Consider the following 14,544-nt stretch of genomic DNA (forward strand, 5'->3'; position numbering starts at 1 on the left):
AAACACACTTTAAAACACAGACAGATAAGCAAATCAATGAGGTATCCTACCAATGCAAACCTTGCTGGATGAAGCCTTCACACTTTCAATGATTAACTGAGCACCATAAGAATGAATGAAATGCCTAGCTATTGTACTTCTCTTCCTTATTTGCATACAAGTAAAATTGTTTAATTTATTTCAGCAAAAAATTCTTAAGATAGCATCATAAATAAAATAGAAAATTGGATTACTTTTCAAATACTATTTAGTACCAGTTATATTATAATTTTGATACATATGGATATAAAGAAATTATAAATGTGACAAGGATATGATTCCATTTCACTGAACTATAGAACATTTTGGCCAAAAGGAATTTTAAAAAGCATCCGGCCTAGGGAAGTGACTTGTCTCCAGTCACATAGCTAGTTCATGGCAGAAGAGAAACTACAAGGAAACTGTTGGATTGCCAATCCAGTGCTCTTTCCACTATAATTTGTAGCCTCCTGGTTCCTGCTTTCCAGTTTGCAATCGAGAGGAGGCATAACCATACAAACACTAATTAAAATGAGCATTTACAAGAAGACACAAATTGTTTATATTTTTTATAACAGAGTATAGAGAAAAATACAAAGGGTAAACATTTAAACAGAGGACTTCATGAAACACTGGGATTTCCTTGATAAATGACATAAAAGAGACAAGTGTTACAGACACAAAATTTGGCCTGGAAAAAACTCACGAAGGCTAGAAAGGATCAACTGGATGACGAGGCTATGGAAAAGATTACCTAAATTAAGCGTAAAGGTTTAAAAGAAGAATAATGGGAAATAGGGGAATTTATTGAGAACTGGAATGCTGGTCCTTAAATTTATAATGATGGAAAACTGACTTGTGTTTTCAGAAGGAATATAATAAGCTAAACAAAGTGAGTATTTTCTCTATTATCTTTTACAGGTCAATCATTGTAATGTACAGGCTAGAATGAATCTTAACTGCTGAAAGATTTAGTATGGAGTTTTTATATTTTAGTGCAAAAGGATAAGAAATTAAATTTCTTCCTATTCTCACCTTTAAATAGTTCAGGTGATAATCCAAAAGAACAGTGGCATTAGCGATGCTGTCCTTTGTTCCCACAAAAACAAATGGTACCATACCCTGAAAAAGAAATGGCAACAATGATCCTATAAAATTAATGATGGATTATTCTGAAAAAATGCAGATGACTAAATTCCTAGCACGGGGTCTGACAAACAGTAGGTACACAAATGTTTATTGAAAATATAAATCAATACATGAAAACAAAAGTAGTTGGTAAATTTTATACATCTACTGTGAATAAGGATCGATCAATACAACAACCCCTTAAATGCATCAGGTTATTATGTTTTAAACACTACTATTAAATGTTGGCAAAGTCACAAATTACATAATTCAAACATACACAAGCTTTAACAAGAGATGCACACACAAAATGAATACTTTAAAATACTCTAATTCATTTACTACAGGTTTTATCTGGATCAAATTCTTTAACAAGTAATTCAGAATTAGACAGTAGGGTACAAAAATGACAACTAAAATCAATTTTGCTAACCAAGTCAACAGAATACAAACAAAACACAAACAAAAAGAATTAGGATAAATTAAAATGCACTGAGTAATTATTCTGTCAGAAAAAAAAAACTAGGCACATCCATGAATATAAAATTTAGCATTTCAATAATGTATTCTGAAAATTGTAAAAGGCTGAATCCTAAGAAAAGTTTGATCTTCTCTCTATAGTACTACTTTAATGTAAGGATAGATTTTTAAAAAGGAGTACACTAAAAACGTACACTTCTAGCCCATCATTACAAATGAGGAAAAAACTATTTCTTGTCACAAGTTATAGGGAAGCCTAGGCCAGTTGTACAAGCTAATAGCTGGCAATTATGACATTCGAAGTTGAGAACAGTTCAATATCTTGCTACTGAAAGATTACACGTGGTTACTGATATTCACAAGTGACTAAAGAAAAGCATACAGTGGCTTTGATGTGGACATATTATAATTTTCTAGGCAAAATTTCTAGGTGTGAAAAGCCAAGATGCTGTCCTTTTAGCAAGTATCACTCTTCTAAAGAGCATTCATTTGATCGGTGTGGCTACTGCTGGGCTGCTTCCGCTGGCTTGCATTCAGTACATAGCATCTTAAATGTATGTGTGGCTAGAACAGTTTTTTCTTTTTCCTTCCACATGAACGTGGCTGTTGATAGGGAAAAAAACTAAATAATTAGGAAATACTGCTTGAAGACCGACCTTCATCTGGTAGGTAAGGCACTGCTTCCTAGTAGCAATGACCACCTGAAGAATCAGGTGCCACTGAAAATCCGTGGGCTTCATAAGGATTTTTTTTTGCATCAAATAATATATGAACTATGGAAATAATCATGCCTATGAATCAGATCTCTTCTTCTCAAAAACATTGTTGACTGTTGAGTATTTTCCCCAACTGACTTTGTTCCAAAGCAGTTAACCATATTATTTTCAAAAATGTCATATGATGAAATGCTACTCCTCTCCCTCCGGATCATATAGGACTAAATAAACTTTAAAACCCTATGTGACACATTTAGTTTGATCGACATTGGAGTAAATAATTTTAAAACATTTTCTCTTTCAACATGTCACTTGCATCTATTTTCCTCTTTATAAAATGGCATTTTTGCTTTTAATCTCTTGCGAGTCATAACATTTTTCCCATATATAATTCTCATGGGCCAAGTAGGGGGCCCTGCCCTCAACGAGCGCATAATGTGGCTGAGGAGATCAAGTGATGTCTATGCAGTAAGTGCTACCATAGGGGTGAGCACATTGGAGCACGGAAGGGGGAAAGGCTCTTGAGCCAGTCAGGGAGAGGGGATCTGTGGCAAGCACACAAGGAAAGCTGCACAAGGAGTAAGGTCGAAGCAAGGTGGCAAGTTGGAGGAAGACAGAGCACTCCAGGCGGAGGAAACACATGCACATGTCAAGCAGCAACAGAGTATAACACGTTCAGAGAACTCGAAGTACTTCAGTATGGCTCAAGCCTCTCTAGAATGCAAGGAGGAGGACTGGTAAGAGATGATACTGGACAGGTGACTGTGAAAGAAAGGCCTTATAAGCAACAGGAAGGAATCTGAGCTTTCTCCCCAGGGCAATGGATCCACATACCCACAAATACTCCTCCACCATCCCCCAACCCTGATGATCATTTGTAGTCTTTCTTAACGAGGGGAATTAACATTAAAATATAAAATTAAAATGTATTTTTCAAGGAATATTTTCCTACCTGCCAAGCCTTGAGTTCAGGTTTCTGGGATTCCCCTGCTACAATTGATGAAACCACTAACACCTAAAGCAGTATAAGGAATGCAAGTGATGTCATTAACTATAACAAATGATACACAGAAGCCTGAACGCAGGACTTTCACTGCAGGACTTCTAAACCCATTTCTAAACAGTTAGGTTAGTTCAAATAGTGAAAACCAGTTTCTAAAATACGGTTTCAAGTAGTAACTAACGCATCTAACAGAAGGTACATTTTGAGCTACTACAACCTGCAAAATTTCAAGAGATACAGTATGAAAACATGAAAAGTCCACCCTCAAAAGAAAAATGTGACCATTAAACGCAACCCCGTATTTTATGTTTATAGCACAAGATTTGTCACTGTGAATAAACTGGAAAGCAGGCAGCACTTTGGTTTGTAATATCTCATAAGCTGGCAATCAGATTTGAAAAAAAACCACAACATGAGTAGCCTGTGAGCCTAACCAGAGAGAACACCCGAAACGCCAACTGTGACATCTGGGTTGAAGAAATTACTTTTAGTATAATGCAAAGTGACAAATATTTCTTACCCTCTGGACTTTTGTACTGTTAGGTTGAGAAAAATGAGCGCTGTTTTCCTTTATATCTATATGTTTTTTTTCTTCCGAGGGAGTAGGTCCAACCCTTGAGTTACTGGAAGGTAGGGAATTTGGTGGCATAATTTCCTTGGTAAAAAACACAAAACACAGAAGAGAAAAAAGGACCAATTTTAAATATTTTATTTAGCTCCATATAGTCTATCAATGATCATATTTTAAGAATATATATTATTATAAAGTTTTGGTAAACAAAATTACAGAATACAAAAATTACACAGTAAAAAACCCAAAAGATTTAACTTCAGCCAAAAGAATCTTTCACGAAAGAAAAGAAGGCTAAACAATATGTGAAAATTATGGCAATTTGGGGTGATTTTCTCTTAGTACCCTTCTATAGAAGAGCACGCCCTCACCTCCTCAACTCCACACAAATACTTTAAAAGTTCCGACCATATTCATGAATATAAAAGTGAGGGTTATAAAATTTAACGATTGGAAAGAGATGTTATGCCCAGATAAAAATTTAAAGCACACAAAATAAACACACATGCACATAAACTAAAAAGCCAAAGGATGAAAGCTAGACAACCTAACCAGTGTCCCAATTTTTGGTCTGTCAGCAAGGTTAAGTAATATTTGAAAAGTGCTTTACACTTTTTTACATTTATGACTACCCATTTTAAAGACTGAGAAATAAGACTTAAAGGGGTTAAAGTTACTAATCCAAAGTCACAGCACTGAAAAACAGACAGAGGCCACTATCTACAACTATACCATCAACTGGCATGCCTCCTAATCAGAATTTTTACACTCACACAATGTGCATGTTACAGAGGCCCATAAATTAACAGGTCAAAGAAAACAAGAAAGAACTTTAACTTTTATTAGACAAACTAGAAACAAATGCACTAGAACATACCTCTTCTTGTGGAACATTTTTCTCATTTTCGGCCTCAATTCTCACCCTCACAACTCCTGACTTGTCCACAATCTCCTGAATCAGTTTTCCATTTTTCCCTATTACTTTGCCTATGTTAAGAAAGGAATAATTCATGTTTGGTTTTAAAAACACATACCTCAAACCAGTAAGCACACCCCACTGTAAACTATCACCTTATTTTATGTATATATGTACACATATAATTATAAAATTTCAAAACCAAAACAGACTCTTTTCAAAAATACAGAGTTAAACCGGCTTCCCGGTTTATTAGGTTATCATTGTTTAAACTCTTTTGGTCAGGTATCAGTTGATTAATACTCATGAACTTATTGGGTAATTTTGAATTTTTAAAGCAGTTCAAAGATAGGCTCTTATTTTGCATAAAAGGGTACACTTCGAACTTGCTGGTACAGTGGTGTGTATCCCTCTTTCTGCAAAGTTCTATGAAAAGAATTAAGGAAAATGATAGATAATAGAAAATACATTTGCTTATTTACTCGACAATTTCAATTCTATCTGTACCTGATTGAAATCTGCTTCTTTGCCCATGGTAAATATTTTTAGAATTTTATATGATACATTTATAAAAGATATTCTAAGTTTAAAAGTGGCTTAAACAGCTATACATACATCTAAAAGAAGTGCACACTCTTCAGGCCAGTGTGTTAACAGAATATTACTCCTGTGCATTACTCACCAATTCTATCAGTATATTAAAAGGTGAAGGGATTAGTTACAGAGTAAAAGATTAAGGAATCATACTTTAAGATTAACTCAAAACCACAACAAAAAAACTTAAAACCAGTTCAAGATTAAGTATTATTTAATAACATGTTAAAACTCCAAAGACTTCAAGTACCAGTAATGAATAGGCACTCGATTCTTTCCCTCATTTTATACAATTCAGTCATACACTTAACTGAGAAATGACTGCTTTCATAGCCATCATCATGCCTTAGCGTAAAGCTCACCATTACAAATTTAAGAACTACTGATTCTAGAAATCTACATGTGAATTACATCTGATTCCAAGGGCTCTCCCAAGGTACCTTAAAGCACCTTTGCACTGACCACATCCATATGTGCTTGCCCCATCATCTCATCTAAGGCAGGGATGGGGAAAAAACTGGAAGCCAAAATTTGCTTTGAGCCAATCCTAGAGAAGAAGCCCAGGAAAGCCTTCTCACAGCAGCATCTGGTGGTTCTTCTAATCAGCACAGCCTTGGCACTCTTGCTCTGTGTGGCAGCCTCACTCACTCCCATAACCTCTTTTGACTGGTCAGTGGTCAGGGAACAGGAGTGACATCACTAAAGCAGGAATCCTGATCTAGGTTGCTTCGTCAATTAGTTCTGCTCTTCTCTTCAAATGAAAAGGGGTGGAGGCAGGAGAGAAGTTACATGGAGTCTTCCCACAGTTTGTTTTTAATCTCTAACATTTTATTTTCATGAATTAATGCTGATTTTAATAAAGGTCTAAATGAGTGAGCAAAAAGAAAAATGAGATTTTGGCACATGTTTAACTTATTATCTTTAACATATTTAAGTTAATTATCCTAAGTACTGTGTGTTAACTATAGCTGATTAAATAACTAAACCAATTCACTGTGAAAGTGGGTGAAAAACGAGCAAATTTTTAGAAAAGAAAAATAAATCAATGTACATACTAAAGAGTTTGTGAAAAATAAAGAGATCATAAATCATATTGTGGGACTCAAACTCATGCAGTACTGATTAGACATCTCCCTAAAGATCTGCCTTGCCAAATCTTATTATACAAAAACACTTTCTGAAAACTCCCAACATTCCCATTGTTGGAGTAGACAATCTCTAAAACAGAACTGTTTTATTTTACTAACTAGAAACAAAACAAAAATCAGGCTGACCATACTTCAACAGGCTTTCTGGTGAAAGGTCACTTCTGGGATCCTCCTTCCCCAGGTAAGACCACAGGTAGAATCTTTTAATGGCAAATAATCCAATTCTACATTACACAGTTATTTCCAAATCCCAACTGACAGCTTACTATAGTTTTGCTCTATTGAACTGGATGAAACTGTTTTGAATAAGGGTAAGGAAAGAGAACTAACATATACAGAGTCGCACACTACGTCCAGAGCTTAGGTAATATCTATACCTATCTATCTATATCTCCCTATTTAATTATCACAACAACCTTGTGAGGTGAACACTATTACCACATTTGTTTTAGAGATGAGGAAAGTAAGACTGAGGAGGGCTAAGTCAGTTGCCCAAGGTCAAACAGCTACCAAAAAGTGAAGTAGGACTGAAATCTAGATCCAATTCCAACATTCAAGAACTTTCCCCAACCATCACGCCACCTCCAAAATGAATTTTAATGAATCTGAACCTAAGTTTCTATTTGGTAATTTTTGAAAAAACTGTCTATTGACTATATTTTGTAAGAACTTCTAAATTTACAATAACTTTTCTAACTATAAAATGTATGCAATTGCTTGACAAACTGTAAATAAGAGGAAAATAAATATCATTCATAATCCTACTTATCCTGAGGTAATCATGATAGTGCCATACATACATTTTCTATACATACATTTTCTATACATACAACTGGTGTGCAAGTTACTTCAATAACATTAGTCATGTTCTTTAGTTGTCTGTAGTATACAGTTGGGTGAATAATTCTGCATTATTTCACTACTATGTATACTTTATCTTCAATCAAACTAATTTTCTTTGGGAGAAAAATATTATTCCAAGTACTTCTTAATGGCATAGAAAGATGTTTATAATTCTATGCTGACAAAACAAAACAGGCTAAGTAGGACTGAAACTACGCAAACAAAATGCATAGGAAGTCCTTATTTTCTTGCTCTTCAAACTTTCCAAAGGGCATGCATTACTTTTTATAGTCAATCATGATATCAAGTTGAAAAAATAAAATGTATAGGCAGTATGTCCCAATTTTATTTATAAATTAAAAACATGTAGTGTTCTTGATAAAACTGCACATTGCTTTGATATGTTCTACTAAAGATATCTGCAGCATTTGAGAGTATTGGTCAAGAGTTTCTAGGTATTTTCTGGTACTCGTGATGGTGATGGTTGTGAAACAACAGTACTCAAGTCAAAATGAAGAACTACTCTTGATGTTGCAGACAGCCCTAGAGACATTCGGTGTTACCTCTAGCTTCAGAATTTATTAGATTTAAGTAACTTACATTCAGACCTTCATCTTCAAGATAATTAAAAATGCTATCATTTTACAGCCTTATTAGAGAGATCATATACAAATCTACTCCAAATTATAAAGCCCCCAAATGTCATTCATTTTGAAAATGTATATTTAATTTTAAGATATATAAAATACACAGTAAAGAGGCTGAGCAAAATTTATCCTTACAGGCACTAGTAGGTTTGAACTAGCAAAGCAGTGTCATTTGCATACCTTCTGAAAATGTAATCTTTTGGGTATCACATTTACCAAATATTTTCTGTACACCATAGCAACAGACCATATTTCAAAGATTAAGCTTCAATTAAATGACCCCTCGAGCGAGTGAAAATGGAATTCTATCAGTATAAATAAATTGTTTACCTAACTTTTGTTTTTGTAGTGTTATGTCAACAATTTTTGACTCACCTACTAAGTTCCTTGGAACTTGTATGACATCTTCAGCAAATTCAAGGAAGCTTCTAGCCTTTTTCACAGCATCTTGATCCTAATAAAAAGAGGGAAAAGATTTAAGACCAAAAGATGAGTCATCCGAAATACTGGTTTTTATTTTAGAAAAAAAACTATTTAGTAAACTATTTACCTCTCCATAAATATGAAATGTGCAGGTGTCTTCGTCTAGATCGATAGCAGTGACCCCTGGTACTTTTCTAGCTTGCTGAATATTAGCACCATGAGTACCAATAGCTAGACCCATCAGATCTTCTCGTACGATAAATTGCTCATGAAACCTTGAGGCAAGTTGCCTTGAACTCTGAAGAGAAATGCACATCTGATTAATACGCTTTATCAACTATTAAGACAACTGTATTTAGGTCAGCCATGTAAATTATCTTGACCCTGTATATCAGGGGTCTATAAATTAATTTCAGTTGGAAACTAACAGGTTTTAGAAAATACCTCCCATGGCATAAGTACTTATTAGGTTACTGAAGGTCTATGTCATTTGATATATTTTTGTTAATAGGAAAGGGCTTGTTGACAATTTTCCAAGGTAACTTTTGAAAACCTATTTGCAAGGCTGCCTTAGTTAGCCAATGACATCAACAATGTAATAATTAAGAAGCAAATCAAATGTTCCCAAATAAAAACCAGCTCACTGGATCTGACAGACTCAATGTTATTTAAGTAAAAATATTCTTAAATACCATCTTTACAGAAAATTGTATTCACTTCATTTTTACTAAAGGATATCAGTATATAAATATTTTTTTCTGGAAACAGTGCTATTTAGATAACTTACCACTAGATACTGTGGTCTAGACATCCCCCTGATGAAGTGATGACATTAAAACAACACCCTCCCACCACATCCCCCAACCTAAGGACAGGACCCATAAAAACTGTTGGTACAGTAATTGAATTGAATTATCAACAAATGTCAAAGATTTATAACTTATCTTACATACGTGCCTGCAACATAAAATGAGATCAGAGTCTGTAAGACCTTGTGATCTGGATCCACAAGTATGATCAATTCTTTCAAATATTCAGTGATGACTGAACTAAGTTATACTGACACCCCAAACTTGTGGATAATTGCTTTCTTTAAATAGTATCATCAAAATTTAATGTTTAGTTCCAGCATGCCATTAATGAAAACCAAACATATTAGTGGCTCATGTTGAAAAATGGAAATTTCTTATCTGAATATGTGGATCTCTTTAATATTAGTAGTGAGGAAAGATAGGCATGCACAATAGTTTCTCATTATTCAACATATCTGATAATTTGAATGAATGAGTCTAACTACTATAAACAATTTTAAAAGTAGATTAGAGTAACAAAATGTATCAAATATTCCTAGGACTTTTCAAGAAGTCATGTTTTTTGAGTCCTGGTTCATTCACTTGGTTCACTCTTTTCATTGATAATTCACCGATAAATGATAAGCCAAAGGTATGATAACAGATCATTTAAGAAGAATTAGATGTTTCAGAAGAGAGATATGAGTATATTTCCATAATACTCACAATGACAGTAAGGAGGCTGTTCTGGCCTAAAAGTTATGAGAGAATAGCTAAAGAAACCACAAACTTGTGAACATAGGGACATCAAGAAAGAATGAGAGTAAAAACCAATTAAACAGACCTCCTTGCTCACAAGGAAAACAAAGTAGCAAAAGGAGATATGACTGTCTCCTCTCCCGCTAAGGGTTCAGCAATCACACATCAAGTTGGAAAGTGGCAAGTTTCACAGAGTTTTACAAGAAGCTGGCCTTTACTATACCTTCTCTGTTAAAATGCAGTTTGGCCCTCTTTTTCTTTACTATTTCAACTGCATGGTGTTTTCCCTCTAATGAAATGAGTAATGATGAGGAACTCTGGAATCTGACAGTAATATACTTGAGTTGGCACATTAAACTAAAATCCATTTAGTTTCTATGGTAATGGATGGAAGTACTAGATAGTTATCAATGAAAATAAATGTATGGTGATGGAAATTATTGGAGGATTAATAAAAGTAGATAAAATGCACCTTAAGAGACGAAATAGTAAGTTAGGGAAATAGCCTCTGGCAGGAATCTGAAGACAGGAGTTTTAAAGAGTGACAACCAATTAGAATGAAGAAGTTCTATACCCTTTTAAACAGAGATAAACATACATAATGAAAGGAATATGATTAGATATTTAAATACTCTCTAGTACTTTAATGATAACACGTTATATGGAAGAACCATTGCCTCATTTTACTAGCAGCTTTGATGAACTTCTAGGAAAAGTGAGTTGACCAGAAGTTCCTCAATACACATAAACTGCTACTTAATTCTGAAACCTCAGGCACGAAAACTTTAGTATGATTATGTTTTGTACAATTTTTCAAAATATAGAAAATAAGGAATTGCTAAGAAATAGTAAATAAAGGACAAGCTGCCCATGCTCAAGTTTCGTAACTGCACACTTATTTCTAGACAGCCTTACAAACAGCGCTAGGGAAAGCCACATACCTCTAGCTGCTTACTGGCTTCTTCATTTCTCAGTATCAGAGACAGTTTAGTGCGCAGACTCCGAAAGTGCATGTCAATCAGCATGTGTGCTCGCTTTGAGGTGACTTCATTGATAGACTAAAGGATATAAATTCACACCATTATTATCAAAGCAAATGCCCCAAATGAAATACATCAAAATAGACAACTCAAAAACACTCACCAAAATGACAAGCTGATAATTTTCTGGATCATAAGTTACAGAAAAGGCGCCAACTGCCTTTTTAAAGTCCTTATGTGCCGACTCTTTGGCACACCTAGAAATAAATAGAATATCCATTATGAAGTTAAGATGAATGATACCAACTACTGGCATAAATATATGCAGAGAGATTTGCACTTAGTAGAATTGTGAATTCCTATTAAACCTGACTTATGCAAAATATGCTCTATCCATTTAAAAGTTTAGTTCCTTGGCTGTATATCTCTGAAATACTCAGCCCAAGTAAGAATTTGAGATTACCAGAGGAAAAAACCAGTTATGCTCTTAAGAGATCACTGGTGGTCTTAGATCATCAAGGTGACATATTTAGGTGAGCTACTCTCCTCTGCAGGCTTCCTCATTTCAGTTACATATGACAAGTCAGTAATTTTCTTGAATCAACTGTTGAAAACTTTTGGGGATAGCTACAGGTTACCCGATTTTGTTTTGTTGTTTCTTTTCTAAAGAAAAACTGCGGACCAATTTAAGGGGGAGAAGGAGATGTATATGAACGAGAAGGCACAAAAATTCACAGATGTATGCAATTCCTACAATCAAAAAGCAGAATTTCTATGTATATAATTTTGAACTGCAAGTTAATGTCTGTCAAAAGTGTGACATGTCCAAATCAAACTTATTATATCCCCTGGATGAAATCCTCAGAAAGGAACCTCTTATCTAAAAAGTCTCTAAGTATTATTCCAGATCAAGGATTGTAAGATAGAGATGACCTTTTGAAGCTTCTTTAGCTCTACTTTTAGTTATCTGAAAATATTAGCTAAAAGGGAAAAAACCTGGAAAAATCTTGTCTAGAATTTGATTTGTGACTTATGACAGAAAATCTGTATTAATCACTTTCAAAATCTTAAAATTCTATGAAAAAGTTAATTTTAGACAACAAATGTACATTAGCCATGTATCTAGCAAAGTAAGTTTAACAAGTGCAGTGCTGGCTTGATTATATAACTAGAAAAAGCTAAATACGTTTTTTTCACTACTTGTGCAAATCATTTTTGCCAAAGTTCACTGAATTTAAAAATTGATTTCTACTATTTTAAAATTATATTCTTTTAAATTAATGGCATATCACCTGTAAGTTCTCAGTGATTCTCGCATACCAACTTACATTTGTCGTAAGTCTTCTGGCACGTCCAGTTTGATTTTATGGAAAGTATCTTTTGTGGCAGGTTTGTTGGGATTAACTGATCGTAAACGTTCAATTGTGACAATTTCATTGTACGTAGCATCACATGCTGCATATTCTATCACGTAAAACTGAGAGAAATAAATAAAAGTCACTCCTGGTCACAATGTTTAAAGTAAGAGCAGTAAGTTATAACTATTCAGTTATTTTTAAATTCTCTAGAGGGGAAAAAAACTGGATTTGATCAACATATGAAACATGAAACATACTGAACATGTAGAGAAAACATTTTAATAAAATGACTCAAGTTAGATATTACTTTAAAATAGAAATCCAGACTGAAATGTAGTACCTGGGTTTAGAAAAGGGAAATAGTATAAAAAAAGTTTTAAATATGCATTTTCCTACCTCACCCTTTATCATCCTCACTTTAGCTAACCACCAACAGCAAGGCTCTTTTTCATTTGCTCTGGAATAAACCTACACAAAAATTACAACACAGAATATTTCATGATTAACATCATTCAGAAATCTATAGATTATCAGACATTGAGGAAAATTTCTTAAAATGACCCTAGGTGTCTTCCAAACCCATATGCCGTATACCTTAAACCAGAGTGCACTCCTATAGCTAGACATAGATACATTACCTGATTACCTGGGAGAGTCCTATAGAAAATGCTTTCTTACTTCTTCTGTTTTACTTCAGTAATAATCAATATTCTGAATATGAATGGCTCAAGAAAAGCTGATTGTTCATAAACTGGGGCATACTTTCCTTGGGTACTTTGTGAGTTATGAAAATGTATCTAAAAACGTACAAGCAAACTTGTTTTTGTTTCACTCTAATAAGCAAATAACTGATTGGAAGTTACTGACCCTGGCCTACTGCCTGGCTGCATGGTTACTAAATGGGTAAGGCCGCTGACTACTCAGCCCTCTAAGGATACCACCCTGGTATCCATGTCTCTTGGAGACTAAATGAACAGATCCTTGATCTCTCTGGTCTCCTGTCCCCTCTCCACTAAAATGGACAACTCCACGCTGGCAATCCTCTGGATACTAGCTTCCTGCTCTCACACATTGTGGATCAGTTCTTCTAAACGATCTCTCTGGTGACCACTTCAAAGTTCACTTACGATGTGCAGCATGGAACCTTTTGTGAAGACACTAGCAAATCAAGGTTAATAGGAAAACAGACAACACAATACACATGGAGAGAGTGACAGAGACACTCAGAAGCAGAAAGCAGCAGCAGGGAAGACAAGGGGGACGGAGAGGATAGGAGATGAGAGAGAGGTACAGAGCCTAAGGCTGACAAGCAACTCAAGGCTCCAACTCTTGTCTCCCTTTTACAACTGAAGGTAACAGTTATACAATACAGCGACCAAATACAACGTAACTCAACCTACCTTTCCCTCTTGCCCCCATCACTTCCTCCCAACTTCGCTATAGCCAGAGAAATAACCTCAGTTAACTGTTATGTAACACAATGAGGTCATCCTGCCAACAGCGTCTCATTGGTCCCTGTCACATGAGTAAGCTGGGAAAAAAGTCCCCTTTATCCATCACTATTATGAGCATTCCTAATATAGACAGACCAAAAGACCTGGTATCTTGCCTCCCTTTTACAACGTTACGTTAATAGTTATACAATACCGTGACTAAATACAACTTAATTTAACCTACCTTTCCCTCTTGCCACCATTAATCCCTTTCAACTCCGCTCTGGCCAGAGCAGTAACTTCAGTTATGTATTACTGTTAAGCAATACAGTGAGGTCACCTTAGCAACAGTGTCTCATTGGTCACCACCTGTCCTGTAATTCAGTTGTAAAAAAGTCCCCTTTACCCATCCAAACACTATTATGAACACTCCTGATATAGACAGACCAAAAGTCCTGGCCCTTGCCTTCAGGAAGCTTGCAGTCTCCTAGGGAAGTCGACAGCTAACAGTCCTCAAGTCCAGACAGTGTGTGTGTGTTCCCTAATGGGATCTCTCACAAAACCAAGCCCAGTTCCTTACACCTAGTAGGTACTGAGTACATTTTTGGTAAACAAATAGTACTTTATCCTATCTCTACTTTAAAACTCTAGAGAAAAGAACACAGGCCTGGACATTCAGAGACCTTTCCTGAGCACTCTCTAAAAGAGCACTCCTGCCCCTACATCCCTTCCATCC

The 14,544-nt window shown here is 35.2% G+C and overlaps 1 protein-coding gene across 10 annotated transcripts in view; it reads right to left on the reverse strand.

The window, feature by feature from the left end:
* FMR1 (fragile X messenger ribonucleoprotein 1) overlaps positions 1–14,544 on the reverse strand; it is a 37,053-nt gene that overhangs the window by 8,515 nt on the left and 13,994 nt on the right. For 8 of the 10 annotated variants that reach the window (XM_087426673.1, XM_087426671.1, XM_087426672.1 and 5 more), the window contains exons 4-13: positions 12,772–12,843; positions 12,346–12,494; positions 11,181–11,274; positions 10,979–11,095; positions 8,615–8,785; positions 8,440–8,518; positions 4,794–4,903; positions 3,866–4,000; positions 3,295–3,357; positions 1,054–1,140 (exon numbers count right to left, since the gene is read on the reverse strand). In XM_087426673.1, the coding sequence (XP_087282799.1) occupies positions 1,054–1,140; positions 3,295–3,357; positions 3,866–4,000; positions 4,794–4,903; positions 8,440–8,518; positions 8,615–8,785; positions 10,979–11,095; positions 11,181–11,274; positions 12,346–12,494; positions 12,772–12,843 (1,077 nt within the window). The remainder of the gene's footprint in view (positions 1–1,053; positions 1,141–3,294; positions 3,358–3,865; positions 4,001–4,793; positions 4,904–8,439; positions 8,519–8,614; positions 8,786–10,978; positions 11,096–11,180; positions 11,275–12,345; positions 12,495–12,771; positions 12,844–14,544) is intronic. The other 2 variants (XM_014796839.2, XM_014796836.2) reach the window with 1 other exon arrangement.

The sequence above is a fragment of the Ceratotherium simum genome, chromosome X, assembly GCF_057802395.1.
Source record: "Ceratotherium simum simum isolate JZ-2026a chromosome X, ASM5780239v1, whole genome shotgun sequence".
NCBI classification, from domain to species: Eukaryota; Metazoa; Chordata; class Mammalia; order Perissodactyla; family Rhinocerotidae; genus Ceratotherium; species Ceratotherium simum.